This window comes from Podarcis raffonei, chromosome 13 (genome assembly GCF_027172205.1).
Source record: "Podarcis raffonei isolate rPodRaf1 chromosome 13, rPodRaf1.pri, whole genome shotgun sequence".
In the NCBI taxonomy this organism is placed as follows: Eukaryota; Metazoa; Chordata; class Lepidosauria; order Squamata; family Lacertidae; genus Podarcis; species Podarcis raffonei.
Genome location: NC_070614.1, coordinates 20,311,960 through 20,338,677, shown reverse-complemented (window position 1 = coordinate 20,338,677; position 26,718 = coordinate 20,311,960). Strand labels below are relative to the sequence as shown.

Below are 26,718 nucleotides of genomic sequence, written 5' to 3'. Positions count from 1 at the left end.
TTGTTTTTTTCCGCCGCGGCCGCCCGTCGGAGTGGGTGGGCGGGCCCCCGCCTCGGATTGGCCGGGAGCGGGCGAGGGCGGGGCTGTGCCTTTCCGGGGTTGGCGGCTCCTCCAGAGCTGTTGCCAGTCGCTCGCTGAGCCGCCCGAGAGTGCGGGTTGGCCCTTGCAAGGCGGGAGGGCCGCTGAGTTGGCCTGCCGGGGCCTGGCTGGTGCCAGTGCAGCCGCCGCGATGCGCCTCCTACGCTGCCTGCTGAAGGGCCATTCGGCGCTGGCCGGGGCGCCCAAGTACATCGAGCACTTCAGCAAGTTCTCGCCGTCCCCGCTTTCCATGAAGCAGTTCCTGGACTTCGGTGCGTGGACGGGCAGAGGGAGGCGGGCAGGCAGGCAGGGGAAGGAGGCGCATTGACCCACCAGCCGGGTCTCCCTGCTGTCTCCAAAAATAACAAGCCAATCCGCACAAATGTGTGTTTAAATCTCTTTGCATCTCCTCTGTTGCTACTTAAACAACAGCGACAGACAAGAAGTTTTTTTAATGGTAAACAAAAGGGGTGGGAAGCTTTGGTTGCGTTTCTTCTTTGCTTCTGCTCCATAGATTATTATTATTTTTAATGGTGAATTAAAAGGGAGAGGGAGTTTTGGAGCACATTCCTGTCTAGCGAGTGCACTCAGAAGGAAGACCTGATTTGAGGGGGGTGGGGACTTGCTCCCAGGTAAGTGCATGTAGAGTTGTAGCCACTGATTGCTGCGTTATTTTTCTTAGCTGCCTTGGGTGTTTTGTAGGGGGGAAAGTGAGATAATATGCATGATTTAGGGAAGCGAGAACCGGTTGCCCCCCACCCTCCTGCGCCCAGCTAAACTGGATTAAGGACCCGCTTCTCCTTTGGCCTCCCTAACCTTGTTAAGCCCGTCCCCTGCGCTTGGGACTTCATCAAAGTTGAGTTATTCAGTTTCAGTTATTCTAAGTCCCTGGTACCTTAACAGGTTTGACATGGTGGTGGTCTTGTGCAAGTGTGATTAGAAGCAAGTCCTGTTGAGTTGAGTGGAATTGGCTGCCAGGTCAGTTTGCCTACAGAATTGCCACCTGGTAGATCAGTTGTGGATCAAACAGTTCAGTGTAACCAGGTGAATCATGAGATGACCTCAGAATACCTCTCCTCTGCGTAAATATACCAAGTAACACTTTAATCTGGCTCTCTGAACAGCATTCCCTATTTACCTATAGAGGAATGTCCCGCAGCCCGAACAGGTGATCTTTCCTCTTGTTTGTGTGTGTGTGAGAGAGAGAAGATTGGGAGCATAGCTCGCTTTGTGTGCAGAAGGTCTCGGGTTCAATGGCATCTCTAGTTAAAAGATTATATAAGTAGATAAACATTCCTATGCACATGCAACTCTCCACCCCGCCGTCATAAGTGCCCAGTCACCCAACTGTCCTCAAATTTAGCCTGTTCTTTGCCTCCCGTGCAGTCCAGTAAATCTCTTCCTCCTGCGTGCTCCCATGCCTTTAACACACACACACCCATTTCCACAACTAGATACTTCAGGCTGATCTTTGTGCTTCCACAAGTTTCAGAGTGCACTTCCATAAGTAAATATGTCCTGTGTAGCTCAGATAAATGTGGTAACCCCAAAAGGGGTCTGCATCGTTCCCGTTTCTGTACGTAAACATTCTGTTTGGTATAGAGTTCTTGTGCCCTTCCTTGCTAATTCATTGCCATGGTTCTGAGAGATTTGTGATGTGCAGAAGGCTCTGCTTAAATGTGGGACCAGTGTTTCCTGGGGGCTAAATATGTATATATTTGAGCTAGGGAATTGCTGCATTCAGCCCCCTACCCCCCCCTCAAATTGTCATTTGGTTCAGTTTTACCTGCAGGGGGCTAGCCTCTTTGCCATATAGTTTCAGTGCTGCTAAATGACCCAAATCTGAACAGTGACAGCATCACCCGTGTCCCTCTATCCACAGGGTTGCAAGCCAAACACTTGGACTAAATCTGGGCAGGTACAACTTCTAAAGTTGTGTTCTCAGAAGTGCCCCTTTTGCCAGAATTTGCTCACTTGTCCACCTGGACACACCGCTTTTTCGAAAGGACCTCAGAGATGAATGAGAGGGAGGGGGCAGGACGGACAATATTTCAAAGTCCCCTGATGGCAGAAGCGATTCTTGGTGAATTGCAAAGACCTTGCCTCCTCGTCCTGGGTTTATGCTGCTGAGTTGGGGGGGGGAGGTTTGTGTGATGCCCTCTGAAGGATATGAAGGACAAGCAGTGCTGATTGGGGGATCCTCAGCGTCAAGACCTCCCCTAGCCCCACTTGCCGGTTTTTCTGGCCAATTCCCCCCTCCCTCCGTTTTCCCTGCAGTGCTTCATTCCAAGCCTGCCAGGATGGTGTCTGACGCTCTTTTCAAAACAGCGGGGCTAAATAAAGAACTCCGCACTCTTTGCCTCGGTAGCAAACGGAAACATGCACAATGGATTCCTTGTCTCCCTTTCCAGCAGTTGCTTGCACAGCTCAGCTTGCTGCTTAGTGCTTTGACCTGTGTGCAGGTTTCCTTCGGTGGAGAGTTTGGATGGAAGGGGTGGGGGCGGTGGGGAAAACCTTTGGGTGTACGGGGGCCCAGCTTGCCTTCTCCTACATCCTCTGCTTGCTTTTCTGCCTCCTCTGTTTGCTGAACAGTTTCCCCTGTTTCCCTGTCCCTGCCCAACGCTCTCACCTTGGGTTCTTTCCTTCTCCTTTTTTTGACAGCATAAATTGCTTCCACACATCTGCTTCAGTAATAAACACATCACGTCCCTCCTGTCTGCAGACCTTCCTCCTGTTAGTAGAGAAATACCCTGTTTCCATACGGTTTGATTTATAGAATTCAGAGGTGGCAGGGCTTGGAAATAACACCATCCCATCCTGCATTTGTTTTTGAAAAGCTGGTTCCCCACTCCCACCCTGTGCTTCTTACTAATGCATTACAGTGGTTTCTGCTTTTCTTTTCTTTTTTAAGCTCTCAGGACTGTTGTAAAATAAGCCGGGTATTTATTTTTTAACCACCTTGGATTTCAAGGTCAAGCTGCGCCACCGAAAACAAATTCCAGCAGTTGCATGTGAGGGATTAAGGCCTGCTATGCTAATTCATTTGCCTGGGAGTAAGATCCTTTGAAAGGGACGCCGGTGGTGCTGTGGTCTAAACCACTGAGCCTCTTGGGCTTGCTGATCAGAAGGTCGGCGGTTCGAATCCCTGTGACAGAATGAGCTCCCGTTGCTCTGTCCCAGCTCCTGCCAACCTAGCAGTTTGAAAGCACGCCAGTGCAAGTAGATGAATAGGTACCGCTCCGGTGGGAAGGTAAATGGTGTTTCCGTGTGGTGTTCTGGTTTCGCCAGAAGTGGCTTAGTCATGCTGGCCACATGACCCGGAAAAACTGCGGACAAACGTCGGCTCCCTCGGCCAGCAAAGCAAGATGAGTGCTGCAACCCCAGAGTTGTCCGCAACTGAACTTAACTGTCAGGGGTCCTTTACCTTTTAAGACCCTTTGAACTGAAGAAGACTTACTTATGAGTAGACGTGGTTAGGATTGTGCTGTTTTTCTCCATTCTTGCGCTTCCATCCACCCCAGGAAGTGGTTTTCTTGCCCATTGAGTAAGGGAACATGGAAAGCATTGAAATCCGAGGTAATCCATAGCAGATGTTGGAAATCCACCCCAGAAATGGAGCTGTAGCAGCTGGGTGGATGGTTTTGTCGGCAGCTGAAATGGCAAAGTGTGTGGCTATACAAACTCTTGGAGCCTGACTGCTTGAATCTACCATTTGGTTTCTAAATCTTGAGCAGAAACTTGCCCCCCATTTCTTTGCAGTTTGTTCTCTACAATCATGAGGTCTAGCAACTTTCAAGAAGCAGAGCCTGGGCAGCTAGCTTATTCCGTGTTCGTTCTCTTACTCCAACATAGCAAAAGCAACAGAGAGAGGTTAAGACACCTTAAATACTAAGAGCGTCACCTGAGCTTTCCCTGATGAGAACCTTTGTCATCAAAAGTATGGAGGGGACGGTGAAAGAAGATATATAATTGTGTGTGCGCATGCATGCATGCATGTTGCGCTTGTAATACTGTAGGTATGTGGTAACATAGTTAATTGCAGGATCTGGAACAGGCATAGGCAAACTCGGCCCTCCAGATGTTTTGGGACTACAATTACCATCATCCTTGACCACTGGTCCTGTTAGCTAGGGATGATGGGAGTTGTAGTCCCAAAACATCAGTGGGGGAGGGCCTTGAGTTTGCCTATGCCTGATCTGGATCTTACAAGGCTAGAATTTCATAGATTATCCTCTGATTAGGGGGCCTTCATTGGAGATCGCAGGCTGGTTTGCAGTAACATTCCAGAGTGGCACCTGGGATCCTGACCAGGGTTCAAATCCCCACCCTGCATAAAGCCTTGGGCCGGTCGCTGCCTCTCAGTCTAACCTACTTCACAGGGTTGTTGTGGGGGCTATTTGAGGAGGGGGAGAACCCATGCATAACACCTTGAGCTCCTAGAGGGGAAAAAATAGAAACGCAGCAATCAGATAAATAAATATTGGCTGGTATAACCTTTTCCTTGGGGCGTGTGCCAGAACAGCTGATAGCAGGGTGTGTTTTTCTTTTCAGGATCCAGCAATGCCTGCGAGAAGACCTCATTCACTTTCCTCCGCCAAGAACTCCCTGTCCGGCTGGCAAACATCATGAAGGAAATCAACCTTCTCCCAGACCGTGTGCTCAGCACCCCTTCCGTTCAGCTGGTGCAGAGCTGGTGAGTCCCTTCTGTTTGTTTAGATGTTTATGGGCAGATAAAATCACAATATATAAAAAACACCGTACACAATAAAAACAAGAACGAAAACAAACCAATAATATTTAAAAGTGCATCGGATGTCAGCCACTCTGCTTGAAGAGGAACAATTGCTGCCTGGCACCTAAAGGTGTATAATGAAGGTGCCAGCCAAAACTCCCTGGGGGGAGCATTTCATAGACAGGGAGCCACTGCAGAAAAGGCCCTGTTCTTGTGTTGCCACCCTCCAGTCCTCTCATGGAGGGGAGACACGAAGATGGGCCTTGGAGGATGATCAGAGGTTCCTTTAGTATTCAGCCTGCCAAACCAAAGTGACTTTCCAGCCCTGAAGCGGATGTTACTCAGCTGGAGGGGTAGGTCTTCTGGCTCGATACAAGGCAGTTTCACAGTGCCCGGCACCCTTCAGCAGTTGCCTGGGGGCTTCTCAGTCACAGGGCTCTTTTACAGAGCCATTCTGCACAAGTCTACTCAGAAATATAAACTCTGTGTTCATCCTCTGAGGCCCTTCTTCGTGTGCCTCCTCTGCGTAAGGTCTAGATCTGGCAACATGAGAAGGGCCTTCTCTGTGGTGGCTCCTCGTTTGTGGAATGCTCTCCCCAGGGAGGCCTGCCTGGCGCTTTCATTATATAGTTTTAACCTCTGGGCAAAAATGTTCCTCTTCAACCAGGCCTTTGGCTGATTAATACTCTACAGCCTTTTAAATACGTCTGGGCAAACTGAGGTTTTCTTGTTGTTGTTGTTTTGGTTTAATTATTTTCTTGTGTTTTGTCTTGTATTTTATTCTGTCAACCGCCCTGAGATCTTTTGATGAAGGGTGGCATATAAATTCAATTAAATCAATCAATCAGTCACTCAATAAGTCCTGTTCAGTTCAAAGGGGTTTACTCTTGGGTAACCCTGTGTAGAAAGGACGCGGGTGGCACTGAAGGGACGCGGGTGGCGCTGTGGGTTAAACCACAGAGCCTAGGACTTGCTGATCAGAAGGTTGGCGGTTCAAATCCCCGCGACAGGGTGAGCTCCCGTTGCTCGGTCCCTGCTCCTGCCAACCTAGCAGTTCGAAAGCACCTCAAAGTGCAAGTAGATAAATAGGTACTGCTCCGGCAGGAAGGTAAACGGCGTTTCCGTGCACTGCTCTTTTTCGCCAGAAGCGGCTTCGTCATGCTGGCCACATGACCCGGAAACTGTACGCTGGCTCCCTCGGCCAGTAAAGCGAGATGAGTGCCGCAACCCCAGAGTCGGCCACGACTGGACCTAATGGTCAGGGGTCCCTTTACCTTTACCTTTTAACCCTGTGTAGAATTGGCATCCAAAAACCAAAGCAGAGAAAAATTTCTCTTCAGGGCTTGTCTTTTGGTATATCATGACTCACACACAGAGTTTTTAAAAGATGTACAATGGTACCTCGGCTTACAGACGCTTCATGTTACAGATGCTTCAGGTTACAGATTCTGCTAACCCAGAAATAGTACCTCGGCTTAAGAACTTTGCTTCAGGATGAGAACAGAAATCGTGTAGCAGCGGGAGGCCCCATTAGCTAAAGTGGTACCTCAGGTTAAGAGCAGTTTCAGGTTAAGAACGGACCTCCAGAATGAATTAAGTTATTAACCTGAGGTACCACTGTACAGACTGTGCTTCCTTGCGTTTTGTGGCCGCTTGTGCCCCACTGTTCATGAGTTTGTCTTTCCAGCCATTGTTTGTGTGCGTTAAAAAAATAATCTGACTCTTATCTGTGTAGGCCAGGGATAACGACCCTGTGAGCTTCCAGATATTATTGGACTCCAACTCCCATCAGCCCCAGCTAGCAAAGCTCAGTGCTCGGGCCACAACATCTGGAGGGCCACGGGGGTCTCTATTTCTGCTATAGGTCCAGGAAAACCCTTCTAAGTGTGGGTTTCACTGGCCATCACTGAAGGTTGACAGACAAGAGTGATTTATCCGAGGGTCAGTGGAAGTGAGTTCATAAGGAAAAGGAGCCTGTGATGAATGCAGCTACAACTGGTTACTTCATGACCTAAACCCCAACCAGCTAATCCCCTCTACCTCCCCCCCACCCGCCTTTAGCAGGACATGAACACTTTATGCAAACATTTGCAGTCCACAAGAGCTTAAAGGTAAAGGGACCCCTGACCATTAGGTCCAGTCGTGGCCGACTCTGGGGTTGCGGCGCTCATCTCGCTTTACTGGCCGAGGGAGCCGGCGTACAGTTTCCGGGTCATGTGGCCAGCATGACGAAGCCGCTTCTGGCAAACCAGAGCAGTGCACGGAAACACCGTTTACCTTCCCGCCGGAGCGGTACCTATTTATCTACTTGCACTTTGAGGTGCTTTCGAACTGCTAGGTTGGCAGGAGCAGGGACCGAGCAACGGGAGCTCACCCCGTTGCAGGGATTCGAACCACTGACCTTCTGATTGGCAAGTCCTAGGCTCTGTGGTTTAACCCACAGCGCCACCCGTGTCCCTCCACAAGAGCTTACGTTTCAATAATTGAGTTGTCAAGGTGCTCCCCCTCCCCCCTTTTGCCTTGGAAGCACACGGGCTTTTTGCAATCTCTCAAACCGAAGATATGGCTGCTGGTTTTTTGTGGGTTTTTTTGGTGGTAAGGGGGCAGCTCGTGAGTTAGAAGGACCCGTGGTTTTGGTGCAGATCAGGGAGCTGTTATGTGAGAGAAACAAGAAACAGCAGAGGGAGCAGCAGATGTTTCTGGACTACAACTCCCATCATCCCCTGAATTACAACTCCCATCAGCCGTGCTGGCATCCTGCTGTAAAGGGACTGGCTGCTTGGGGCCACGTAGATATGTTTAGGAATAATGATTCGGAGCACATAGGATAATGTGGTGTTTTTCTTGCCCTGATCTGCAAAAGTGTGTCTGTGTCTGTCTGTGTGTCAGAATGGAAATAGGTTCTAAGCAGGGTGGATTTGATTTACATCAAATTGATTTAAATCACGATTTAAATCACTAGTCATTAAGACTTGATTTAAATCACTAGTCAGTAAGACTTGATTTAAATCATTTTTTTACAGATAGACTCACTCTTGCTGGTATAATCTTAATATTTACAACCAGTTTATTTTTGGAATAATAAATTTTCAGAGTAGTTTAACAGTTATATCAAAAATATAATGGGGCCTCCCCCTGTGATAGATGTTCTCATTCTTGGGCAAAATTCTTAACCCGAGGTACTATTTCTGGGTTAGCAGAGTCTGTAACCTGAAGCGTCTGTAACCTGAAGGGTCTGTAACCTGAGGTACCACTGTAAACATACAAGAGAACAGGTGAGGTCTGTGCTTGGAACCTGATGCCACAATAAATCTGTTGGCCTTTAAAGCATCCATCGCCGACCCGGTACCCTCCACATGCAAGTGGCACCAGCCTCAGCCAGCGCAACGGATGGGCGTTTCAGTCCAGGTACATTGTAGTGATCAGGTGGGATTGCTATGAGGAATTATAACAAATATAGAGTAAGCCATCTGTGTCAGCAATGAAAGCGTTGACTGGGTTTAAACTATTTTGATATGATTCTTGATCAATCCACACCTCTGCATCCCTGTTCCATTTCTCTTTCTTTACCAGTCACGTACACAGCCCAGTTGCTCCCCCAGGCAGGCTCCTGGGTCATCAAAGATAGTGGCCAAGCTTCTTTGAAGTAGCCTTTCCAATATGTTAATCTCAGGATGTTAATCTTAGGGTCAGGGAACAGGTTTCACATAAGGGTGATAATGATCACTGTCCTCCTGGCCGTCCTCCTTATCATGGATATTGCTTGTTTATGACCGCAGGGGTTGCCAAATGTTCTCCTTTGTAGTTCTGTTCTTTGTTTACCCCAGAAATATGCATGCTAATTAGTTTTAATTAGTTTAACTTTTCCCCACATAGGGTTTGTGGAAATGCTCAGAGGAAATCTGATTGGTTCTTACAAACACTCTGTAAAAAGTTCTTTTGTGACTAAAATGACCTGGGCCGAGGGGTGGAGAGACTCGGAGAGAGAGAGAGAGAGATTATTATACACACCCTTCCCAGAGTCTTGCTGGTTCAAGCCTCTGTGTGTATTCTTATTAATCAGAGTTCACTCCTTCCTTTGTGAATGCCTCAGTACAACAGGAGGGCGGCAGGTTGGCAAAGGAGGCTTCACGGTGCCACAACACTCTGTGTTTATTTTCTTGCTGCAGCACACTCACATGGCTCCCTACGCATGCTCAGAAAAGTGCAGCACCTTGTCAGATTCGTTTCCCGAGGAAGGAAGATGCTTGGCCGGTTGCCTGCCTGCCTGGGTCTTTTAACTTCTGTTTCCCTCATTCCCCTTTTCTTCCTCCCCCCCCCCCGCCCCTTTTTAGGAAAGAGTTTTTGTTTTGTTTTCACTTTGCCTGAAGGTGCCGCTGCTTTTAAGCGGCTTGCATGAACTTTGTCCTACTGTGAGGGAAGCACGTGATGAGGGACTGTTTGTTTGCTTCGCTTCGCCCTGTTCTCAACATCCCTTCGCAGTTGCCGGAGAAACGCGGCGTAGGAAAACCGCGATTCCCCCACTGCAGAGAAAAGCGGCAAGTTGATAGTAGCAAACCCTCTCTCCCTGCACCCACCCAGTGCCCAAGCTGGCGTTGAAACCTGCCTGTTTCCTTATCATCGCCTCCTTGCTATACTTTATTATTAATAAATATGCTTCTTTCCTTCCATGCAGCCATCTCTCTCTCTTTCCCACAGATCAAAACCCAAAGGAGAGATGCAGGTGGAATATAGGTGATGCTGTTGTGCATGTACATTCACACAAACACAAATTCAGTCATTCCTCAGGTTACAGCTGCTTCAGGTTGTGTTTTTTCGGGTTGCGGACCGCCGAAACCCAGAAGTATCAGAACGGGTTACTTCTGGGTTTTGGCGGTCGTGCATGCGCAGAAGCACTAGATTGTGCTTTGTGCATGCGCAGAAGCGCTGAATCGCAACCTGTGCGTGTGCAGACGCAGGTCGCGAACGCTGCGGGTTGCGAACTTGCATCCCAGACGGATCACAGAAATAATACCTCGGGTTAAGAACTTTGCTTCAGGATGAGAACAGAAATTGTGCTCCGGCAGCGCGGCAGCAGCAGGAGGCCCCATTAGCTAAAGTGGTACCTCAGGTTAAGAACAGTTTCAGGTTAAGAACGGACCTCCGGAACAAATTAAGTACTTAACCCGAGGTACCACTGTATAGATATATACATAGAATCAAAGAATCTTAGAATGGTAGTGTTGGAAAGGACCATGAGGGTCATGCAAGTCCACCCCCTCCCATGCAAGGCAGGAATCTTTTGCCAATTGTGGGGCTCAAATCCACAGCCCTGAGTGTAGCTAAGTCAGTAGAGCACAAGACTCTTGATCTCAGGGTTGTGGGTTCGAACCCCATGTGGGGCAAAAGATTCCTGCATTGCAGGGGGTTGGACTTGAGGACCCTCACAATTCCTTCAAACTCTATGATTCTTTGATTCTGTGGTCTAAAGATATGTGCCTCTCTTTTAGCCTCTTGCCCTAACACTAATAATAATAATAATAATAATAATAATAATAATTTATATTTATACCCCACCCACCTGGCTGGGTTTCCCAAACCACTCTGGGCAGCTCCCAACAGAATATTAAAAACACCATCTAACATTAAGAACTTCCCTAAACAGGACTGCCTTCAGATGTCTTCTAAAAGTCAGATAGTTGTTCATTTACTTGACATCTGATGGAAGGGTGTTGCACAGGGCGGGAGCCACTACCGAGAAGGCCCTCTGCCTGGGTCCCTGCAACCTCACTTCTCGCACTGAGGGAACCACCAGAAGGCCCTTGGCGCTGGACCTCAGTGTCTGGGCTGAACGATGGGGGTGGAGACGCTCCTTCAGGTATACTGGACCGAGGCCATTTAGGGCTTCAAAAGTCAGCACCAACACTTGGAATTGTGCTTGGAAACGTACTGGGAGCCAATGCAGGCTTTCAGAACCAGTGTTATGTGGTCTTGGCGGTCTTCACATACCCAGTCCATGAAGGCTGCAGGCAACTCTTCACAAACTTCTTTTCCATCCAAGTGGTCTCTAATCTTCTTTCTCTCTTCCTCCTACCAGGTATGTGCAGAGCTTGCTGGACATCATGGTGTTCCTGGACAAAGACCCTGAGGACCAAGGGACGTTGGGACAGTGAGTTTGGGTTTTCGGGGGGAGGGAGGAGGCTGTTGAGCACAGCACATACAAGAACCCCACCTCACAGCATCACTGCAAAGCTACTTTTTATGTGACATCTTTCCTGCATGGAGAATGTCAACAATCTTGTCTGGAGCTTCTGCAGTACTTGGCTTTGGTCTCCTCCCACTGGAACGTGACTTGGAAATTCAAAATAATATTTTGGTTAAATCAATATAATTTAGCTTTGCTTGGGAAGCAAAAGGTTTGTAAAATTGCATAGAAATCATTCCAAATGATTGACAAGTACTTGCAGTTAGGTATTAATATTTTCAGAAGGTAAAATAAAAATCCAAAAGTGGTTTTATGTGCATCTTCATCAGACATAGACCTACCACAAAAATAATAGCAGGTTGGAATTCCTCACACCCCCAAAAAACATATTTTAAAGACCCCTCATAGAAGGAATCTGCAGAAATTGTGTTTAACAACCCCCGGCCCCCCAAAAAATGAGATGCCCTAATGGGGCAGGGAGTCTGATTTTCCTCTAGCACACAGTGAAGAGTAGGAGACCTGGGCCCTTGCCTTGTCAGGAAAATTTGAAGGACATTGTTCTGCTCTCAGACAGAAGACCTACCTCCCATTTTTGAGAATATCTTCTTCTTTCTCTCTCTCTCCCCACCCCCTTTGTGACCTGTCTCCTCCCAGATTCACGAATGCCCTGGTCACGATCCGTAACCGCCACAACGATGTGGTCCCCACCATGGCGCAGGGCGTGATCGAGTACAAAGAAGCTTATGGGGACGACCCCGTCACCAACCAAAACATCCAGTACTTCCTGGATCGCTTCTACCTGAGCCGCATTTCCATCCGCATGTTGATTAACCAGCACAGTGAGTTCAGTGGCAGCCATCTTGGATTCTTGTCCAATCCTCATCCTCCTTGTTCCTGGCCTGTAACACTGCTTGTGCAATTCCTTTTGCTTTCTTTTCTTTTTTTGCTAATTAATTTTTATCAGGTTTCAAAAAAATTGACGCATTTACATCCAATTAATACAATTCAATACAAATCTAAAGTTGTCTTCCCACCCTGTTTTTCGCGGCAGTTCCCTTCTCTCCCCTTCTTGCTGTATCATAGTAGTGGCGCTGTGGTCTAAACCACTGAGCCTCTTGGGCTTGCCAGTCAGAAGGTCAGCAGTTCGAATCCCCGCGATGGAGTGAGCTCCTTTTGCTCTGTCCCAGCTCCTGCCAACCTAGCACTTCGAAAGCACACCAGTGCAAGTAGATAAAGTGGTACCGCTGCGGCGGGGAAGGTAAACAGCATTTCCATGTGCTCTGGTTTCTGTCACGGTGTCCCGTTCTGCCAGAAGCAGTTTAGTCCTGCTGGCCACACAACCCGGAAAGCTGTCTGTGGACAAACGCCGGCTCCCTTGGCCTGAAAGCGAGATGAGGGCCACAACCCCATAGTCACCTTTGACTGGACTTAACCGTCCGGTGGCCCTTTACCTTTTACCTACATGCTTCCCAATCCTTTACTTAAAACAGTTTGTTTTTTCCCCCCTCCTTCTGCATATCCTGGGGCCTGTCACCGCCTCAAAGTGAAGTCGCCTGTGCGTGGGGCAGCCCGACCCCCATTCCTGGTGCGCCAGGATCTCCTCATGCCTGTCCTGTCATGGTTGCCACATGCCATGGTTTCTGCCTTTGTTTACTTCACCCTTTCCCTCCCTTACAGCCTTGATTTTCGACGGCAGCACCAACCCGGCCCACCCCAAGCATATTGGCAGCATCGATCCCAACTGCAACGTCTCAGATGTGGTCAGAGGTTGGTGGGCTTTTATCTTCTGTGTCTCCCCACCCCTCCTGCTCCTTCCTGAAAATGAATGAACTGCAGCTAAAATGCAGCGGAACCTTGGTTTTCGAACGTCTCCGTTGACAAACATTTCAGTTTTCAAACGTGTAAATCTGGAAGTAAATGCTTCGGTTTTTGAACACGCCTCAGAAGTCGAACATGCCACGCAGCTTCCGTATTGTGTTTTCCATATTGAGGCTTCTGTATTGAGTTTTTGAATGTTCCAGAACTCGAACGGTCTTCCGGAACGGATTACGTTCGGAAAGCGAGGTACCACTGTATTATGTTCATTTTTCACATGGTCTAGTCCTTCCCCCTGCTCACCCCCCTAATATTCTTAACAGGGTCTCTTCTCTTCAGAGAGTAGCTGGAAGTAGAGGAGGAAAACAGTCCTTGTTTCCTTTCACTCTACAGTTTTCATCTGAAATCTTCGGTGCAGTACTGTGCCCAGAGCTCAGAAACTGCCCTTGCTAATGAAATTCCCTGTCACAAAATGCACCTAGGACAGTGGGAGTTTCGAACACAGCCTTCACCTGAGCTGTGAGGAGGATTGCCACATGAGAACAGGCCATTTCAGGAGTCTGTGGAATTCTCTCCACAGATAGACACGCCTGGCGCCGGCCTTGTTGACATTTCCACACCAAGCTAAGACTTTTCCTGTTTATCCAAGGCCTTGGGTCAATTAATCTTGCCTCATTCGCAACTGTCTTCAAGGGCAGCCCCACATGCAATGCTTGGTGGTAGTCTAACCTGCAGGTTACCAGGGGCACAGACAACTGAAGCCAGGCAGTTCTTTCATAGCTGAGTTTGAGGGTTCCCAAAGAGCAATTCAAAGGGAAATACCAAGAGAGAAGAGGAGAGAGTCTTCCGTGGTAAAGAAACAGAAGCGATACAACTCACGCTGCCTCCTATTTCTCTTTTTATTACTTGATGAATGGTGATTTTATTACTTGGGGGGCCAGCTGGGTCTTTAAGGGGAAGATCAGGGAAAAAATACTCCCTAATCCCATCTTGTAGCAGCCGCTTCTGCTAATTCATACCAGCGTGCAGCAAAACCATCATGTTAAAAGAGTTCCAAAAGCAGACTGTGCTAATTAAATCTAAAGACTTGTTAAAACAAGATTTTGAGTCACATGCCGGACCGAAGCGGGACGCAGGTGGCGCTGTGGGTTAAACCACAGAGCCTAGGGCTTGCCGATCAGAAGGTCGGCGGTTCAGATCCACACAATGGGGTGAGCTCCCATGGCTCTGTCCCTGCTCCTGCCAACCTAGCAGTACGAAAGCACGTCAAAGTGCAAGTAGATAAATAGGTACCGCTCTGGCGGGAAGGTAAACGGCGTTTCCGTGCGCTGCTCTGGTTCGCCAGAAGCGGCTTAGTCATGCTGGCCATGTGACCCGGAGGTTGTACGCCAGCTCCCTCAGCCCATAAAGCGAGATGAGCGCCACAACCCCAGAGTCGGCCACGACTGGACCTAATGGTCAGGGGTCCCTTTACCTTTTACCTTTACCTTTACCGGAGACTGACAAATTGATAAAATGAAGATGGACAATCAGAATTATGAAATTGGAACCAACAAGCAAGAAAGCAAAATTGAAATATATTACCTCTAGAAACCAGGGCATGGGGAGTCCCTGGAAATTATTTAATTTGGAATTTATAATTGGCGCTAATGTATATGATTTGTTCTGATTTGTTAATAATAGGAAGATTTTTATTGAAAAATGAATAAAATTATTATTATTATTATTATTATTATTATTATTATTATTAGTAAAAAAGCAGACTGTGCTCCTGCAGCAACCTAAAATGTTGGGTGTCTCTTCCTGCCGCAGATGCTTACGACATGTCAAAGCTGTTGTGTGACAAATACTACATGGCTTCTCCTGACCTGGAGATCCAGGAAGTGAACGGTGAGTCCTGCAGGGGGCAGAGCCAGAAGGCAGGGCGGCAAAATTGAAAAGGGGGTTCATTTAAACTCAGGGTGATAAAGGAAACATGGGTGCTCCGGGGGTGCATAGACCAAGAGCTGGTGGGCATCGACGAAGGACAACTCTGCTTCACCTGGGAGCAAGCCTGTCGTACTCAGCAGAGCTTACTTCTAAGTAGACGTGATCAGTACTGTGCTTGCAGGCCAGCTGTGGAAGGTCCTCTCGACTGCAGACAGGTTTTGCAAGGCTTCCTGATAAACAGAGGTGCTACTCCTCCATCTGAATATGAGGCTCATAATCATAAATGTTGCAGAGACAGGACCTTAATTTACGCTGGAGTGTAATTTTGGGGAAATGGGCTTCGTAATAACATTCTGACGGGTGGAAAATGCCCCAGGGTAGTCTGTTTCTGTTTTAGACTGCATAAGCTTTCCTTTTTAAATGAAATAAAAGAGAGAAAGTCCATCCTTTCAGCTTGTAGCGCAACTCTTGGCCTCATTCATTTCCTCCCCCTTTTAATTCAGCCTCTGGAACAGGACCTCACCCGTGGCCTAGTAAGTAAATCATTCAGTCAGCAGGCTGTCCTGAAGGTTAGCATTGTGGCTCAGTGGCTAAAGCTTTGCTAGAATCCCAGCTTCCTTCCTTGTGCCTTTTTTTTAATCGCCTCCTAAACCAAACGATAGCAGCTCCCATCCCTTTACTTGGCAGCATGGCATGGAGAATTCAACAGGTGCAGCTCTTTGCAACGTGGAAGTTGCAGTAACCGGGGATCCTAGTTAACGGACAACTTAGAGTAGATGCTCAACTTATCTCTTTCATCAAGACTTGGGGGGCATGTTTGCATTTTTTATTTTTTTGCATTCAGGACTGAATCGGTTCAATAAGGATATTGGTTTTGCACTTTTCCAGTATTTTCTAATAAAATACAGAGCAGCCTTTTGACAGAACGCAAATACTGATCTTGAAATAATAAAAGACAGAAAAACACAAGCTCTCGTTTGCTATTTTTCAGTGGTCATTTGCAGTCAATCTCTCCCTCTCAGTTATGCAGCCCATTGTGTTCATTCTGGAAGGAAGGAAGAGCCCTACAATTTATTAGCAATAGGTCTCTTTTTTCTGGGTTTGCGGTGGGAGATAAGCAAGATAAACTAGACAGGGGCAGATAGTGGTTCTGCTTCTCAGGTATCACCAAGGGGTAAACAAACCACTTTCATCACCGATGTATTAAAGCATCCAAGTTCCACTAACTAACAGCAGACAACCCCGATTCACGTAGGAGAAGTCTGCCCAAAACTATGAAGCTGTAGTGGCTAAATTGATCAAGCCTCCATGTTCAAGAGCAGTATACCCTGGATTTGAGTTTGAATGGGAGGGCTGTTGCAGTCATGCTTGGCTTGTGGGCTTTCCAGAGGCATCTGTTCGGCCCACGATGTTTGATTGGAGGGATCTTTGGTCTGTTTCAGCGGCACTCTGCTCAGGATGGTAAAAGCATTTAGCCCGCAAGTGGACCCTCCCAACCATTCAATAGTATTGGGGGGGGGATGGAGAGTCCAGCTCATGAAAGGGGAACACATATCAGCACACATTTGATATCAGACAGCCAAATGGTTGCATTCTGTCATTGAATAAATGTGCATAACCTCCAACGCTGCTTTATACTAGCTTGCAAAATCTGATGGTTCTGCAGGAATTAGAATTACGTACAGTCGTACGTTGGTTTTCGAACAGCTTAGTTCTCGAACGTTTTGGCTCCTGAACGCCGCAAACCCAGAAGTCAGTGTTCCAGATTGCAGACTATTATGGGAACCCGAATGTCCGACGGGGCTTCCACGGCTTCCGATTGGCTGCAGGAGCTTCCAGAAGCCGCACTTTGGTTTCTGAACGTTTTGGAAGTCGAACGGACTTCCAGAACGGATTCCATTCGACTTGCGAGCAGGGCCGGATTTAGGTTTGATGAGGCCCTAAGCTACTGAAGGTAATGGGGCCGTTTATATGTCCAGCTGTCCTTTGTCAACAAATTGTCGCTGTTTTTTGTGTTGAATATATGCTATACGGTAATTTATGGACCTAATATTTCCATACACAACACAAAACACTGTTGCTGTATACAGGTTTTATTTTATTTGTTTTTTATCTTATATTTTGGAAATGTACATCCAGTTGTTGTTTTTTCTTTAATTTTTTGGGGGGCTTCCAAGAGAGTGGGGCTCTAAGCTATAGCTTGTTTAGCTTATACGTAAATCCGGCACTGCTTCAAAGGTACGATTGTAGAGGCATTTGGGGATTGTGCTTGTGGGAAATGGGAGCAGTTTTGTGCATGTTGAAGTGTGTGTGGGGGCGAGGACTTGTGAAGAGCAATAGAAACGCTGACATGTTAGCCGGTAAAGGTAACGGGACCCCTGACCATTAGGTCCAGTTGTGGCCGACTCTGGGGTTGCGGCGCTCATCCTGCTTTATTGGCTGAGGGAGCTGGCATACAGCTTCCGGGTCATGTGGCCAGCATGACTAAGCCGCTTCTGGCGAACCAGAGCAGCGCACAGAAACATCGTTTACCTTCCCGCTGGAGCGGTACCTATTTATCTACTTGCACTTGGATGTGCTTTCGAACTGCTAGGTTGGCAGGAGCAGGGACTGAGCAACGGGAGCTCACCTCTTCACGGGGATTCGAACCACCGACCTTCTGATTGGCAATTCCTAGGCTCTGTGGTTTAACCCACAGCGCCACCTGCATCCCAATGTCAGCCTGATGGGGAGCTAAAAGAAGGAAGTCTTGGAGGGCTCCCAGCCACCCGGGGAGCCAAACTAGGAACCAGGGAAAAGGCTGCAGGGAGCAGAGAAATGCAAGGAGTCTCCTCTGCTTGTGAGCCCTTCTTTGTTCGATTGAGTGGCTGAGGCATCCTGTATTTTGGCATGACGGCGTTGGGGGTGTGGTGTCTTGGGGGCAGCACCTGACATGAGCCAGAACATCTAACCTTGAACATGGAATCTGTGTGGCTAAAGCAGCATTTCTGAAAACTGGCAGGTAAACGCAGCAGGAAGCATGGGCGACTTGCACATGGCGGGTTGCTGGAAGGGAATAGCAGCAGTTGTGCTTTCAATGACCTCTCCTCTCCTCTCCTGCTTCCTAGCTAACCAACCTGACCAGTCCATCCACATGGTCTATGTCCCGTCTCACCTGTACCACATGCTCTTCGAGCTGTTCAAGGTAATTTTTCCCTGCGGTTTTGATAATAATAATAATACCTGAAGGAGCGTCTCCACCGCCATTGTTCAGCCCAGACACAGAGGTCCAGCGCCGAGGGCCTTCTGGCGGTTCCCTCCTAGCGGGAAGTGAGGTTACAGGGAAGCAGGCAGAGGGCCTTCTCGGTAGTGGCGCCCTCCCTGTGGAACGCCCTCCCATCACATGTTAAGGAAATAAACAGCTCTCTGACTTTTAGAAGACATCTGAAGGCAGCCCTGTTTAGGGAAGTTTTTAATGATTGATGTTTTATAGCTTTTAAAATTATTATTACTATTTTGTTGGGAGCCGCCGAGAGTGGCTGGGGAAACGCAGCCAGATAGGCAGGGTATAAATAATAATTATTATTATTTATCTATTTATTACAGTCCAATAATAGCCTCATTATAACAATGCCAATTATAATACAATTGCTAATACCAGTCACTGGAAGTCCCTCTTTTCGTCGCTTATTCTGGCATGGGAAGCAGTCTTGGTACTTTCGATAAATCAAAGTCACACTTAGGAGATTAATAACCATTTTTAAAAAAATTCTCAAACGCGCATGTCTGTTTAATACAATAAATATTACTGAGCAAAAGAGCAATTGGAGGAAACTGTCGCCTGACTTTTCCAGTGGAATCCTAATCCCTTTGTGGATCCATAGCGAGTTACCTGCTTGAGTTACCTTGATGGCAGTCGGCCATTTTCCCCCTTTATGCATTTCCTTGTCGTCCTTAATGGCCGACTGCTGAGGTACATTCTAACTGCAGGAAGCAAACCTGTGGCAGTTGGGTGTTCCCTTTTAGGGGCGTGAAGCTTAATTCTTCCACATTTATTCAGCGAAGGGTCTTAAAAACATGCTTTTGGGTGTGAGGAATTCCAGTCTTCCGTTACTTTTGTAGTTGGACAGTGTTTAGCTTGCTAAGTCTAGGTTTGATGAAGAATCACCTAAGCTGCTTTTAGAAAACCAAGTAATTTTGATTTTACCTTCTGAAAATGTCAGGTCATGCTAACTAATAATAATATATAACTGCAAGTACTTGGGGATCATTTTTAATGATTTCTATGCAATTTTACCTGCTGTTTACTTACCGAGCAACGCTAAATTATATTAATTCAACCAAAGTGTCTTTTGAATGCCCAAGTCTTGTTGCAACATTTTTTGGAATTTGAAAGCTGAAATATTCATTTTTTAAAAAATGATATTTATTAGAAGTTTTAAAAAATTACAAAAAAAGAGAAAAAAAGGAAAACAAAAAAAAAATTAACAGGACATACATTACAATACATAAAGAAAAAAAACACATAAAAAACAATACAACAATACAGCAAAAAAGAACAATAACATTAAAACACACATCCATATTCCATATCTTTATCTTTCATTTACTTGTTTCATCGACCTCCTCACACCTCCCTTTTTGTATTCTAATTCAATTAATTGTTTCAGCAAATTCTTTCCATCTTTCTCAATTTTTATTCTATAATTTATCTTAATGGTCTAACCTATTAATTAACTCAGCAAATCCTTTCCATCTTTCACTGTATTCTGTCATTAAATTACCTTAATTTATTTTAACCTTATCTTACCATAAAAAACCTTAAAACTTAAACTTAAAACTTAATACTTATTTAAACATAACTCCTTATATCATTTCTACTAAAGCCAAATAGTTTCATTCCAACATTTTTCCTAACACTCATTAATTTTACACTCTCAAAATGAATTTTTAAAAACTTTCTTCCAATCTTCATCCATCGTCTCTTCTTCCTGGTCTCGGGTGAAAGCTGAAATATTCAACCCAGTGGTGCAGGGAGGTCTGGTTTAGAAAAGTCTGGCTAGGGGAGACCTTGTTTTTCCATTGCCTTCCAGAATGCCATGAGAGCCACCGTAGAAAGCCACGAGTCCAGCCTCACGTTACCGCCCATCAAGGTGATGGTGTCGCTGGGCCAAGAAGACCTCTCCATCAGGGTAAGTGGGGAGACTGGGAAGGGAGAAGTTTCAGAAGAAAATCTTTCAGAAGGAGTGGCCGCCAGGACCACATAACGCCGGTCCTGAGAGATCTGCATTGGCTCCCAGTAGTTTCCGAGCACAATTCAAAGGGTTGGTGCTGACCTTTAAAGCCCTAAACAGCCTTGGCCCAGTACACCTGAAGGAGCGTCTCTACCCCCATCATTCAGCCCGGACACTGAGATCCAGCGCCGAGGGCCTTCTGGCGGTTCCCTCAGTGCGAGAAATGAGGTTACAGGGAACCAGGCAGAGGGCCTTCTCAGTAGTGGCACCTGCCCTGTGGAACGCCCTCCCACCAGATGTCAAGGAAATAAGCAGCTATCTTATCTTTAAAAGACATCTGAAGGCAGCCGGGTTTAGGGAAGTTTTTAATATCTAATGCTGTGTTGTTTTTAACACTCGATTGGGAGCCGCCCAGAGTGGCGGGGTATAAATAATAAACTCAGCCAGATGGGCAGGGTATAAATAATAAATTATCATCATCATCATCATCATTATTTTTCATCATCATCATCTAGCAGCAGTAACTGCCCCCCCTACCGCCATCACAATTGATGCTATTTTCCCTCCCTGTCTTGGAGCAGATGAGCGACCGCGGAGGTGGGGTCCCTCTGCGCAAAATAGAGCGACTCTTCAGCTATATGTATTCCACAGCACCCAAGCCAGAGTTGGGGACCGGAGGGACGCCCCTGGTATGTGCTCTTAACTGGGCCCAGAGTGGTGGGAGGGGGAGAGACAGAGAGAGAAGACCATTTACTAACCACATTCTTGTCCTTTCCTCCTCCTAAAACCAGGCTGGCTTTGGGTACGGCTTGCCAATTTCCAGACTCTACGCCAAGTATTTCCAAGGTGACCTTCAGCTCTTCTCCATGGAGGGGTTTGGGACGGATGCTGTCATCTATCTGAAGGTGAGTTGGTCTTGTCCTTGTCTTCCTTCCCCCACCCACAAATGTGACTTCCTTCTTTTGAGGGCTGACCTGGTTTCTTCACATATTGACCCATTGAGGAGCTGTTCCTTTCCTGCTTCTCAGGAGAGATGAATGTAATCATAATAATAATTTATTATTTATGCACACCAGAGTGCAAGTAGATAAATAGGTACCGCTCTGGCGGGAAGGTAAACGGCGTTTCCGTGCGCTGCTCTGGTTCGCCAGAAGCAGCTTAGTCATGCTGGCCACATGACCCGGAAGCTGTACGCCGGCTCCCGAAGCCAATAAAGCGAGATGAGCGCCGTAACCCCAGAGTTGGTCACGACTGGACCTAAGGGTCAGGGGTCCCTTTACCTTTACCTTACATCTGGCTGGGTTTCCCCAGCCACTTTGGGCTGCTTCCAACAGATTAAAATACAATAGTCTATTAAACATTCAAAGCTTCCCTAAACAGGGCTGCCGTCAGATGTCTTCTAAAAGTCTGGTAGCTGTTTTTCTCTTTGACATCTGGTGGGACGGCATTCCACAGGGCGGGTGCCACTACTGAGAAAGCCCTCTGCCTGGTTCCCTGTAACTTGGCTTCTCAAGGGAACTGCCAGAAGGCCCTCAGCACTGGACCTCAGTTCCTTGTAAGAGGCTTGTCTTTTTGTGGATCTCTCCGCAAGAGGCTGTAGTTGCCGTTATTATTGTTATCAGTTTGGTTTCTTTACCCCGCAGTTCATCCTTAGGCCCCAGGGCGCAGGTTGCCACAATTTAAAATCCAGTATTAAAAGCAGATTGAAACAATTATTTCTCAATCAGGTAAAATTTTTAAACCACAAGGAAGCAGTGGTGTGGTAAACACGGCCAGGTAATGAAAAGCGTAACACACGTTCGAAACGAAAGCTTAGGGATGTTCGCTCTGCAGGCCATCTGCTTTGGAGCAGCTCAGCTGAGCCAAGGGCCAAGGACTTGTGCACCTTATGCTCCTGAGGTCATTTGCCTTGGAACAAAACCAAGGGCAGAGAGTCCACGAGTGACATCAGTTGGGTCATTGCCTCATAGTGCCTATGAAAGTGGGCATGGTAGGGAAAGGCACTTCCGAGCACTCGTAACCTTTCTGGTTAGGTGGTGGCTTAAAGGATGGGCGTTAACTTTGCCACACGTGTTAACAGCGAGGGGGGAAAGTATTTGATCCCCTGCTAAATTTGCCCATTTGCCCCCTGACAAAGAAATGACTAGTCCATAATTTTATTGGTAGGTTTATTGTAGCTGTAAGAGACATTTTTATTGGAATTTAGTCTTGTAGCCCAGTCCAGCCTTGTGCATGTCTACAATTTTGTCCCTGACATCCTTGGACAGCTCTTTGGTCTTGGCCATAGTGGCTACTTTGGAATCTGCTGGATTGATTGCTTCTGTTGACGGGTGTCTTTTGTACATGTACTGTAACGAGCTGGGATTACAGGTAAGACCTCTCCCTTACAGCAGGTGCTTCTAATCTCAGCTCGTTACATACAGTGAAGAGACCAGGTAGCCTGACATCTGGCTGGTTGATAGGTACTTATTTCACTCATTAGAATGCACATCAATCTCTGACTTTTGTCTTCTGGGTTTCTGGGGTTTTTTCCTGTTGTTATTCTGTCTCTCACAGCTACAATAAACCTACCATAAAAATTATGGACTGGTCATTTCTTCGTCAGGGGCCAAATGGGCAAATTTAGCAGGGGATCAAATACTTTCCCCCCTCACTGTACTTTCTTCTGAAAGCCCTGAAGTGTCACTGGGAATTCCAAAAGAAGCCCGGGTGAAGAGGACCTTTGTTTTGGATGCATGTTTGGGTTAGGAGAACCTCTACGAGAGTTTTTGTGACCCTCCTTCAGCCGTTGACTCTGCACAAGAACTCCATATGAGTCTCCTGTTGCTATTAAAATAGGGACTGTGGGAAGGCTGTTACTTTTTCTGTCTCTCCCTCCCCACACATACCTTTTAAAACACACACACACACACACACACACACACACACCCCAAAGATACAACCTGGCATTGAAAAAATCCATACTGCTACAACACCCATCTCCCTGAGCCAGTTTGGCCAGTGGCTGAGGATCATGGGAGTTGTAGTCCAGCATCTGCAAAGCACCACTCTGGCTCTCCCTTTGAGAGTGAGCTCCCCAACTTGCAGGGCCCACAGTGGTCACCTGGTGGTCCCTCTGGGCACTGCCAGGTACAGGGGGTTGAAGGCACGGTGGATTGGGCACTTACAGCCCCAGAGCTGCCATTGGAGGCGTGTTGGCCATGCACCTGGCCCTGCCAGGAGCCCCTCATCCCATGCTGCTTTTGTCCCTTTCCCAGGCCTTGTCAACAGATTCTGTGGAGCGGCTTCCGGTGTACAACAAATCGGCTTGGCGCCACTACCAGACCATCCAGGAAGCCGACGACTGGTGCGTGCCCAGCACAGAGCCCAAGAACACCTCCACGTACAGGGTGACCTAAGACCGAGACTTTTGCTCGCTTGAGGGAACGGTGTCTCGATGCCCGGCCTCGACGACGGAGGCACCAAAACTTTGGGGCGGGAAGGAGCAACACGGGATGATCATCACCAGCACAAACCCACCTCGTTCTGCCAGAGCTCGTGGCTGGCCTGGCCTGGAGCCTGCCAGCTTCTCAGATTTGATTTTTGGAAGTACGTAGCCTAGATCTCCTTCACAAATACTGCCACAGCCCCGCATGGAACAACTTCTCCTTCTCCTTGCCCCACCCTCAGAACTGCCCTCTGGCCTAGCCAATTGGAGTTTGCCTTCCATGAGTGGTTTGGATCATACTTAAGTGTTTTGCACACCATCTATTATTATTATTATTATTATTATTATTATTATTAGACCTTAAAATGGAAGCGCTTAAAGGATTGGGCACTTAAGATTTAGAGAAGAGTCAAGGGGGGGAGTCTACAAGAAGAAAGGATGGCATAGCAGCTGGCGCATATGGGGTGTGTTCGTTTCGTGACATGGCGGACAGAGGTGAAGTGGCACCAATAGGCAGATAAACTTATTGAAACAAGCAGGCAAGTCTGAGAAAATTCAAGGCCACCCGGGTTGCTTCTCAACGCAAGCAGAAGAGGGAGGGGGGTTTCTGGTACACAGAAACCCTTGCGTTACATTCTGTACCTTTCCCAACATGTATGACTCCCCAGCTAGGGAGGACGTGACATGAAAAAGAGGCCATTTTAACTGTGGGTTGGGTAGGTGGGAAATGGGTATCGAGACAGACCGTAGGTGTGCCGTGGGATCTGTGCCAGCGTTGGAAGGAGATCTCAGAATTTCACTGGTGGCTCCCTGCTCAATCGGCTTGTCCACCCACCATTGGCTGAAATGGTTCCATGGCTGAGCGCGGATCTGCTCCCAGTGAGGCTCATGCTGGTATGTTTCCCTTTGTGGTGGGGAAAAAACCCTGTGCACCCCGTTTTCTGTGAGCCAAAGCGTTGCCCCCGAACGGGGTGGGCAGTTTGAGCGAGCCTTGCAATGCCAGAATTCCCACGTGATGCTTGCAGGAGCCACACGGAGCTGCTAGGTCACTTGAGGCGCTGTAGCAAAGCCTTGTGGGAAAAACATGGCGGCGTAAGCAACTGGGCCTAGTTCAGTGGGTTGTGGTGGGTGAGGGAGAGGCTGGAGTGGGGAGTGTTGAGGGCTTCCCCCTTCAACTCTGGTGGAGCAAGTGGGGGTCTCTGCCCAGAGAAGAAAGGGATTGTCTCCTCGACTATGGTGTGTGGAAGTGATAGGCAAGAGTCGCTGTTTGCAGTATTGGCGCCAGTTTGGGAGGTGCAAAGACTGTAGGACCTCCCTCTGCCAGTCCTCCTTCCTTCTCCTGTAGCTCCTGCCAGGGTCCCCCTTTTCTGGTCCTCGTTCGAAGCAAATGGGAATGGTGATGGGTTTGGGGCAACGCATCCCCATCTGACTCCTGCCATTGCTTTCCGTTCCAGTCGCTTCCCCAATTCATCTAAGCAGGAATCACCTGCGCCCCTCCCCCAAATTCCTCTGATCTCACCTTTTGGCTCCCCAAGCAACTGCCAGCCAGCCTTTGCTTGGAACCTCCTGCATGGCACGCTCTCAAATTGTCTGGAAGTTTCCATGTACATATATATATATATAGATCTATTTTATTCTCTGGGTGGAGCCACGGACACACAAAAACTGCCGCAGTATTCTTTGCTCGCTGACGAACCATTGGGGGGAAAAACCATTAAATTTTAAACCCTACCTCCCTGGTTGTGTGACACGTTGCTTCATTGCGGATTGACTTTTTGGTGTTGGGTTTTCGTCGCCCCAGGTTTACTGACTTTTCGAGGAATTGTAGAACGGGAGAATGTTCCGTTAAGAGGCTTGGTTCACCCCCTTGTGCTTTTGAAGCTCAGATTTGGAGTCTGTCTCTGAAATGCCCTTGGCTAGCAAGATGCAGGACAGATTCTTGGTCACTGATTCCTGTAATGGCGCTTTCCCCTCCTCTTTGGTTTTTGAAAGAAGCAGCCGCTAGGGTTGTCGTGTGAGAAACACAACATTATACCTCAAGCTGCGTGTTCTCATCACTTTCCTCTGTGCTTTGTGGCTGGAGGAGCTGCAGAGTGAGGGCTCCATTAGGTGTGGCAGAAAGTGACATTATTAGGACATGGCTGTAAGGCTTGCAAAAATGGCACCACCTATTCACCGTGTGTGTGTGTGCGCGCGCATGATGAATGTTTTAAGCATTGGTGCAAACCATGGTTATGTTTGAGTAATCAAAATCATCTCTCTGAAAGTCTTCCCATGTGGTAGAGCATTGTACAGTGGTACCTCGGGTTACAGGCGCTTCAGGTTACAGACTCCGCTAACCCCGAAATAGTACCTCAGGTTAAGAACTTTGCTTTAGGATGAGAACAGAAATCGTGCGGCAGCAGCGGGAGGCCCCATTAGCTAAAGTGGCACCTCAGGTTAAGAACAGTTTCAGGTTAAAAACGGACCTCCAGAACGAATTAAGTTCTTAACCCAAGGTACCACTGTAAAAGCTTTTGGAGCGATGATGTTGATATACCCTGGTGCCACGTGGTGGACCTTTGTATGAAAAATGGTTTACAAATTGTTTTAAGAGGATGAATGATGCTACATTCAAACCTAGGTTCCTGAACGGCTCCGTTTTGGAACATTTCAGCTCCTGAATTCTGAAAACCCAGAAGTAAATGCTCCAGTTTCTGAACTTTTTTGGAAGCCAAACGTCTGACGCAGCTTCTGCTTGAGTGCAAGAAGCTCTTGCAACCAATCGGAAGCTGTGCCTTGGTTGTTGAACGGTTCGGAAGCCAAATGGGCTTCTGGAATGGATTATGTTCGACAACCAAGGTTTGGCTGTGTATATTGATCCAAGCAGGCATTGGGAACACACACAGACACACACACGGGCAGTGGGCAAGGCTAGTGAACAAAAGGCCTGTCCAGTAACACACGAGAGCCGCTGGGGCTTGCTGGCTTCTCTGGACACCTGTGATAGTTCCGTTGGCAAGAAACACAAAAATACATGCAAGTATAAATACCCACCTCTGTTATCTCAGAGATGGGAGATCATGTGGCCTTTCCAATGATGTCGGACTCCTTTGGCTCTAGCTGGCATTAGCAACGGCCAGAAATGATTGGCGTTGGAAGCCCAGCACCATCTTGAAGGACACACTGTCCCCCATCCTGCTTAGAAACCGGGACCATTTGATGATGCAACATTAGGTCATGCAGAAAGATCCATGCCGTTGATATTCCATATAGTTGGGCTCCTTTGGTGGGGATTGAGTTACGGATTTGTGCTTTGCTTTTGTCATCCCGCGGAGAAGAAAAGAAAAACTCCCCGTGG

The 26,718-nt window shown here is 47.6% G+C and overlaps 1 protein-coding gene across 2 annotated transcripts; it reads left to right on the top strand.

The window, feature by feature from the left end:
* Positions 1–136: 136 nt before the first annotated feature.
* On the top strand, positions 137–25,109 carry PDK2 (pyruvate dehydrogenase kinase 2). Of its 2 annotated transcripts, XM_053361214.1 has the most exons (12): positions 137–350; positions 4,630–4,771; positions 10,887–10,958; positions 11,649–11,833; positions 12,672–12,761; positions 14,622–14,699; positions 15,242–15,271; positions 17,846–17,922; positions 19,811–19,909; positions 20,533–20,640; positions 20,743–20,856; positions 23,209–25,109. In XM_053361214.1, the coding sequence occupies exons 1-12, from the start codon at positions 230–232 to the stop codon at positions 23,347–23,349; spliced, it is 1,257 nt and encodes a 418-aa protein (XP_053217189.1). In that variant the 5' UTR covers positions 137–229; the 3' UTR covers positions 23,350–25,109. The 2 variants fall into 2 exon arrangements, with proteins under 2 accessions (XP_053217189.1, XP_053217190.1); XM_053361215.1 differs by lacking the exon at positions 15,242–15,271.
* The last annotated feature ends 1,609 nt before the right edge of the window (positions 25,110–26,718 follow it).

Bases quoted from the DNA above. Each gene is read 5' to 3' on its own strand.
- PDK2 (XM_053361214.1), top strand. From the start codon at position 230: ATGCGCCTCCTACGCTGCCTGCTGAAGGGCCATTCGGCGCTGGCCGGG. The intron at 10,959-11,648 runs GTGAGTTTGGGT...GTCTCCTCCCAG, and splicing joins GACCAAGGGACGTTGGGACA to ATTCACGAATGCCCTGGTCA. The intron at 15,272-17,845 runs GTAAGTAAATCA...CCTGCTTCCTAG, and splicing joins AGGACCTCACCCGTGGCCTA to CTAACCAACCTGACCAGTCC.